Source organism: Gossypium arboreum, chromosome 1, assembly GCF_025698485.1.
Source record: "Gossypium arboreum isolate Shixiya-1 chromosome 1, ASM2569848v2, whole genome shotgun sequence".
NCBI lineage: Eukaryota > Viridiplantae > Streptophyta > Magnoliopsida > Malvales > Malvaceae > Gossypium > Gossypium arboreum.
In genome coordinates this window covers 3188846-3197111 of record NC_069070.1, presented here as the reverse complement: position 1 = coordinate 3197111, position 8266 = coordinate 3188846, and the positions used below count along the sequence as shown (strand labels likewise).

General features: G+C 33.0%; 1 protein-coding gene across 1 annotated transcript; it reads left to right on the top strand.

Moving 5' to 3' along the window:
- The first annotated feature begins 4378 nt into the window (after positions 1-4378).
- On the top strand, positions 4379-7610 carry LOC108480576 (replication factor C subunit 2). The gene is made up of 7 exons (XM_017783613.2): positions 4379-4635; positions 5111-5217; positions 5310-5411; positions 5655-5850; positions 6643-6771; positions 6851-7045; positions 7139-7610. The coding sequence occupies exons 1-7, from the start codon at positions 4477-4479 to the stop codon at positions 7247-7249; spliced, it is 999 nt and encodes a 332-aa protein (XP_017639102.1). The 5' UTR covers positions 4379-4476; the 3' UTR covers positions 7250-7610.
- The last annotated feature ends 656 nt before the right edge of the window (positions 7611-8266 follow it).

Here is an 8266-nt window from a genome sequence, read left to right as displayed (position 1 = left end):
AGTCCCTAATTTCGAATTGGACACTTTAGGCATAAAATTTCTGCACGAAATTTTCACACAATCATGCAACCACATCATAGAACTCAAAATAATTATAAAATAATTAGTTCTATCTCAGATTTATGGTTTCGAAACTACTATTCCGTTTAGGCCCTAAATCGGGCTGTCACATAAATAGTTGTGGCTTGCTCTTGCAAACATGGGTATGGATACAAATGTTGTGATTAGCGTCCATTCCTTCCTGTTTGTAGGAGTTACCTTTTATTAGAAGGTAAAAATATTACATTATATATTATTTTAAAATGTGTTTTGGTATCAATACTTGAAAATTCATATTGCATTTAATATTGGAATGGATTTAGAGGCTACTTGGACCATATGTGCTATAGGAGGGTCTTGATATGAATGCGGTGAGACATTGATCAACAAGCCGGTGAAGAGGTATATTGATGTTGTATTTGCATCTAATGAAATTTAGTATTCCTATCAATGAATATAAATATATTTGTATATATCTGTAGTTTTAGTGGATGTTATACCTAAATAACAAAATGTTTGCAATTATATTGGAGGCTACTTTCAAACAATATGAGTTACTCAAAGTGTGAGTGCACATCTTCTATTTCCACTTCGTGCAGTGGCAACACCCTGATCGAGTAAAACACTAGTTTGAATTCGTCCAATAAATTCTAGTAGAGTCCTAAAGTATTAAGCAACTCCATAGGATAGATCCGATGAGGTAGAAAAGCGTTAGCCAACAGAGCATACACCATGTGTTGAGCTTTGGAATCAACAAGATGAGTAGAGCACATATAAGGAAATTATTTGAGATAATAATTCCAGAGCCTTTAAGGTATATATCCAATGGTTCAACCAAGTTGGCCACAAGCATTTCTATCCAATTGATATGTCTAGTAATACAAGAATGACACATACCTCAAGTTGTTGACGAGCACATTAGCAAGGTAGTTCCTAACCATCCCAACTTCTTTAGTTGAATCTAGTGCAACAATTCGCCATGCTTATTTTTCGACGTACTATTCTCATGGGCCTTCATACCATATTGGATCTGGTCATGGAAACATTCCTTCATCACCATTTGTAACTTCAATAATGAAAATGACAATCATGAATCTAGAGTTTATACGTCACTTTTATCAAATGAGCTCAAGCATACTTTAACCTTTGTATTGAAGAATGAGTCGTATCTTCATTAAGATGGTTCGTGAAAACTTCCAATAGTGTTAAATTATTTCGAATAATTGTCCTCCCAGACAAGACACATTTCTATCGCATGGTTAGGTGCAGTACATATACCACACACCATGATCAATGTCATATTTCTGACCGCCACCTAACATGCGAATGTCAAGGCTAGAAAATACTACAACTATATATAAGAATGAGGCAGTGTTCGCAAGTATACGAGTCAAGTTGTAATATATTTTGTACAACAGAACACTGAAGTATTCCGAGGATCATACTCAATGGAGACTAAATTAAATAGCAATTAACGTCTACACTAACAAGTCTAAATAGTACCTACTTAGAATCATATTACGACAAATAAAAAATAAAAAGATGCTAAACGAGAACATGTAAATTAAGAAAATAAAATAAACAATAAAAAATCACTCAATTAAACAAACAAAAGATTTACTCATTTTAGTGTTCATAATTAACTATTGCTTCAAGGTTTCACTTAAATTAACTAGTAATTAACCTAGTTATTACATTTCAGCCTCTAACTAAATTAACTAGTCAAGGGATGCTAAGTAGATTATTCTTTCGACCTCATCTATTTAGATAACTTCCTATGGTTGTCAAGCTTAAGGTTTAATCTCACTCAACCCAATCCAACTAATTTTATAACAAACTCTAAAATGTTCGTTAATTAATCTCATATCCACTCGTTAATCTCCTTAGGGTTTTAGTTACACATGAATCTAAATATAAACATCTCTAATTTATTTTCAAATTAACAATAAATATTCAAAAGAGTAAAAAAGAGAATAAAGATTTGGATCTAGCGATATCAATTGCGCGCAAAAATGTAAAATCCGATAATAGATGTTGAACAATTGGCTATCAAATGCAAGGAACACAAATAATTAAAGAACTAAACTGAAATTGGAATTGAAATTGAAATTGAAAAGAACAAGGTTTGAACAGCCCATAATCCCAAATAACAAACCTTAATTTATATATTAAACTAAAATCAATGGAAGAAGCCCATTTCTAATGTTATGAGCATTACTATTTATAATAATCATGTTAGATGATTCATTTAAACCTAATACAGTTGACTAAACATAAATGATTAAAGTTCTACAGACAAAACCACCTTTAGTAACTTAGTGGCTTCATCGTAGCGGTGTTGCGTCATTAAAGGTAGAATATTTCTTTCCACATCTAGGTTTGAGTGTCGCGACATCGCATGATTAGTATCGCGACATCAAAGGCAAAATGCTTCTTGGAGGTTTTGGAGTGGGTGTTGCAACATCAGAGGCAGTCTACTGATTCATTGGCCTGATTTGATGTCTTGTATGCTTAGTTAACATGTTAGTCTTTTCTTAGACCTGAGTTGACCTAAGAGGTCATAAAACACTCAAAAATTGCTAATTTTATTAACTAAGTACTAAAACAAAAAATTAACTAAAATAATACTAAATTGCTAGAAAATAAGCTTGCTAAGTGCTAAAAAGAATCTAATTTGCCATAATAATTTGTGGCAGATCAATTTCCTATGCCAATACAATGAATAATGTTAGCAACATCATTAAGTTTATTTTCCATGGGTGATACATTTATTTGTTGTGTTCTCATTGGGTAGTCCGACATAAACCCAAACATATAATAATTCATAGCCATAGTGGAATACATTTGATCATTCATCATATTTTTTGGTTTTTTTTTTGCCATAAGTAGTCTTTTCTAATTATAGATCATGCTCAAGCGGTCGGTACATCCGTACCTGGTTAAAAAGAAAACACAAAATTAGTTAGCACTAGTCTCCAACGACGATGCTAAAATTTGATGGGTGTCGAGTCCACAAAAAAAAATTACTACGCTTAAACCGAAATTAAATTAAATTTACAGTATAATGAGTAGGGTTGATCTCACAAAGACTGAATTGGTTAATTTTATGATTTCTTATGACCAAGATTAGACAAATTTTTGAAAATAAATAAAAGAGAGATTAAATATAAATCTAAATCTAAATCTATATTAGATAATAAAAATTAAATAAAAATAAGTAAAACAAAATTAAATCTAAATAAAACAAATAAATGAAAACTCTAACCTCAAGCCCGATTTTGACTCCAACTACAAATTGATCTCAGACAATAAATTTTCTCCTTCGCCTAAATCAAAATTAAATTAAATTTACAGAATAGCAAGTAGGATCAATCCCACTGAGATTGAACTGATTAATTTTACAATTTCTTATGACCAAAAGTAGACAAATTTGCTAAATTAAAGAAAATAAATATTGGATCTAAATCTAAAATAAATAATAGAAATTAAATAAAAATGAAATAAAAATAAAGAAAACAAAATTAAATCTAAATAAAACAAATAAATGAAAACTCTAACCGTAAGCACAATTCTGACTCCAACTATGAACAATAGATTTTCTCTTTCAATCGATAAATTGGTTATAGAGATCGAGGAATAGCCTCAAACCTCCTAATTTCTTCTACAGTGAGAAATTAACTGGGGAATAGCCTGATAGCTAGCCCTTACCAAGCGGATAACCTTAAAAGCAACTTCTACGATTTAATTCATTGGCAACATTACGAACTAGAATAACCTAACTCAAATCGATGACCTCAACTGCGTGGGTTGTTTAAACTTAATCATTAACTCTTTTGACGGATTCAACCACTCACTTGATTAGTCATGTCGATTTGTTCTTCAATGAACCAAATATAATAATTATGGATCATACCAATTCACCAATGGTATGCCGTCCAATATTGAATTAAGGGATACCTTTTCTCGATTTGATGCTAAAATGATGTTGTGAAATGATTGAATCTATTTCCTAAACCAAAAAAATTTATTATTATACCAATTAAAATTATGTACAATTGAATGAAAACATTAATGTCGTAATTAATTGTCTTTTAAGTGCTCGCTTTCGAAATTGGTAGGGATTAAATTGCTCTAATTTTTTTAGAGAAATTAATTTGCTCAATTGAGAAGGACTTGAGAGATTTTTCACCTTTGATTAGTTAAGTAAAAATCAAATTATGCTCACCTACTCATATCACAAAAATCCTTCTCCATTAGTAGGGCGTTTACAATAATAATAAAAGTAAAGGGACAATATTGCAATTTTCAAATTTATAGACCCTCGAAACAAAATAAATAAGAGCGGGGAAATGTTGTAGGTCTCGTTCTATTTCCCTCCAAATAGGGAAATACCATCGCTTTGCATTTGCAAAGCCTTTCACTGACTCAAAAATAACAATGACGTCCTCTTCATCGTCCACCGCCGGCGGTTACGACGTGCCTTGGGTAGAAAAATACAGGCCGAGCAAAGTCTCGGACATCGTCGGCAACGAAGATGCCGTGTCTCGACTCCAAGTCATTGCTCTCGACGGCAACATGCCCAATCTCATCTTATCCGTAAGTTCTTCATAACTGTTTAAGTTTAGACCTCTGATTACGATTCAATTGCTTATTGGGTTTCTGAAATGCTTTGTCATTACTGGAATAGGCCGATTCGATTTGTTTAGCTAAAACCCTAACTCATAGTAGCAATGACTCTACTAAAATAACTGGTGGGATCTCCAGTTTTTGATAGAAGAATAATAACAGGTGAATTTTCATTAAGCGTTGGAAATGTGGTAAGGTTCCGTAATTAAGTTAAAATTTTAGGGAAAAAAAGGGGTAAAGTTGCTTGAAGGACCTTAAAGTAGGCTGATGACTTGCTTTGAATGTAGTGTATTGAGATCTTGTATAGCTAAAACATATTTTTGAGTTATTTTTTAAGGATTAATGTCTTTGAGAATTAATGAATGAAAGCAAAATTTAAAAAAAAAAATCCAAGCAATGTATAAGAATTCTTAGTTTCATGAATATTCTGCACGATATTTTTTAGGGTCCTCCTGGAACTGGTAAAACAACTAGTATTTTGGCTCTTGCACATGAGCTTTTGGGGCCAGTCTATAAGGAGGCTGTTTTGGAGCTTAATGCATCAGATGACAGGTAAACTTTTGGTGTTTGTGGCATTTTAGTTCCTTTAACTTTTGAATTTGAAGTTGGCAAATTCCATTGTTATTTTTCTTTTAATCTTATAGGGGTATAGATGTCGTTCGGAACAAGATTAAGATGTTTGCTCAAAAGAAAGTAACTTTACCTCCTGGACGGCACAAGATAATTATTTTGGATGAAGCTGACAGGTAAAATCTAGTGGTTGTATAACATGAATCTTGATGTTGATCATGCTGCCTATTTCTTTTGATAATCTACTTGTATCTGCTAGAATTTGAATAATCAAACTACCTTGTGTATTTATGTTTTGTTAATTTGTGCTGGGAGCTTCTTTTGGTTTTGAGTTTATAATGTTATAACTTACAGTTGCACTGTGTTTCTTCTTTTCTTTCTATTAAATATCTGATATGCTTATATCTTTTTGCTGTTAGCATGACATCTGGTGCACAACAAGCCTTGAGGAGGACGATGGAAATATACTCAAACTCTACTCGATTTGCTCTTGCTTGCAATACATCATCAAAAATCATTGAACCTATTCAGAGTAGATGTGCCCTTGTTCGATTTTCAAGGTTATCTGATCAGGAGATTCTAGGCCGTCTAATGGTGGTAGTAGATGCAGAGCAGGTATACTAGTTTTTTTGCAATAAGTTTTATTCTTGCATGTTACTTGATGTCTGTAGGGTACCTTTAACCCCCCTACTTTTCTCATTCTTGTTATCATTAAGGATGAGTCTCTATGAAATGCTAACATTTTTGCTTGTTGCCAATTTCATCACTTCTCTTTTCAAGGGAGTGCCTTTGTCTATTTGCTTTTTAAACACTAAGGGTGTGTTTGGTTGAGTGAAAAAGTGGAAGGATGGAAGGAGGGAGTGGAAAAGTTATAAGAAAATAAATTTTGGGTGTGCTTGGTAGGAAAGAAAATCGAGATGAAAGAAGACAAGAGAGATGATGAATTTCTATCTTAATGCATAAAAAACAAATCATTCCAAATGAGAGGTAGATGTATTTTAGTTCAAAATTATGCATTTTACAAAGGTTTCATTTTCTTTCCTCTTATTTTTGAACTCTGCCTAGCAATGACTAGGAAGAAATTTACTTTTTCTTTTGATTTTTCCGTCTTTCCTACCAAGGACACCAATGGAAAGAAAAATTATATTTTCCATCTTTCTATTGATCTATTCTTCCAATTTTCTATCCTTCCTATTTTCTTTTCACTTTATCAAGCAAAGTCTATAAGTTGCAATGATGATTCCACACTTCCATACGTTAGCTGAAAAATACTAAAGTGGCAGAATTTTAGTTACTTTGAGATAACTGTTTACTGTTGAGTGGCTCAAGGATTTACTGTTCAGGACAATCAATGATGATTTCCGTTGATGCAAATGTATAGTTGACCTCACTTTGCAATCAATGCAGGTACCGTATGTTCCGGAAGGTCTTGAAGCTATCATTTTCACAGCTGATGGTGATATGAGACAGGCGTTGAACAACTTGCAGGCTACATACAGTGGATTCCGTTTTGTCAATCAAGAAAATGTTTTCAAGGTTATATTTCAAAAAGTACTTCTAACAAATTGGTACTATATATCTTTGGGAATGCTATAATATGTTTGTTTCTTTTCAGGTTTGTGACCAGCCTCATCCATTGCATGTGAAAAATATGGTCCGCAATGTACTTGAAGGGAAATTTGATGATGCTTGTTTCGCTCTGAAGCAACTCTACGATTTGGGCTATTCTCCTACTGATATAATCACTACCCTTTTCAGAATAATAAAAAATTATGATATGGCCGAGTACTTAAAACTGGAATTCATGAAGGTACACCAATCTTGCTAGGCCGGTATTTAATTTACATTTAAGTACAAAATCCAGTCTTTTGCCACAATATTTATTATTTCTTATGAGTTGCAGGAAACTGGGTTTGCTCATATGAGGATCTGTGATGGAGTTGGTTCATATCTTCAGTTGTGCGGTCTTCTGGCAAAGTTTTCTCGAGTTTGCGAAACTGCTAAAGCAACATAACTTAAGATGGATAGTAAAATTAGAGCCTGCTGGTGTCTTCTTACGAGAACCTTTTTATGTGATGATAAGCAGATTTTAGCATTAGATGTCTTAGGTTACATGCATAGAAACCTATTTTGTTCATTTGATTGCTGAAGTTGCTTTTATATGGGCACTTGCTAGTTGCTACCCATTCCTGAGCTTATTGCCTTTTAATTGGTTTCTCCTTCATGGCCTCCTCTGTGTAATGGTAGTGAATGACGATGGCGAATCTTTTGATCATTTTCGGTTTAGATGCCATTTTCCTCATGAATACCATAACGAGTTGTATAACAAAATCAAGGTTTTATTTATTTTAGCTTCAACTTCTAGTTAATCAAAACCTGATTGTTGTTGTCGTTCATAGTTTATTCATATTGTGAAACTTAGGCAAACCAAGAAATAGAAGCAGGGTAGTTATGGCTACGGCCTAAGCCCCTGAAGTGGCTCTAGAGAAGTGGGTTGTGATTATGGCTTGTGAATTTGGCCTAGGTCTAAGGCTTTTAGGCTTTAAGTAAGTGATTATAGACATGGAATGGGCCACTCAGCTACCTAAAACCTGGCCTCTGGGTTGAGACTTGAGACATAGGAAAGTGGATCCAATGTCTCTTTTAGACCTCACTTGGGTTGGCCGAGCTTGATTCTTTTGTGACTCTAATTTATTATTTATTAAAAATAAATATTTTTAAAATTAAATTTAAATAATAATTTGGTTCAGGCTGGCTTGAAGTCCAAATTTCCTTATTTAAATTCATCTCGGTTGATCTGAATTGCTCAACTCTGCTCTTGAATGGGTCGTTTTTGTGATTTTAAGATAAATTATGAATCGATAAAGATTTGCATAATTGGACGTCCAACATATTTAAGTGAAAAACTGTTTACATTTATAATGTTCGTCTTGAATGTAACTTTTATTAAAGATTTCATTTTATCTAATCTTTAAATAAGCTTTTTTAAAATTTATTTAATGCATCGAGAATCATGAACAGTCACTAATTA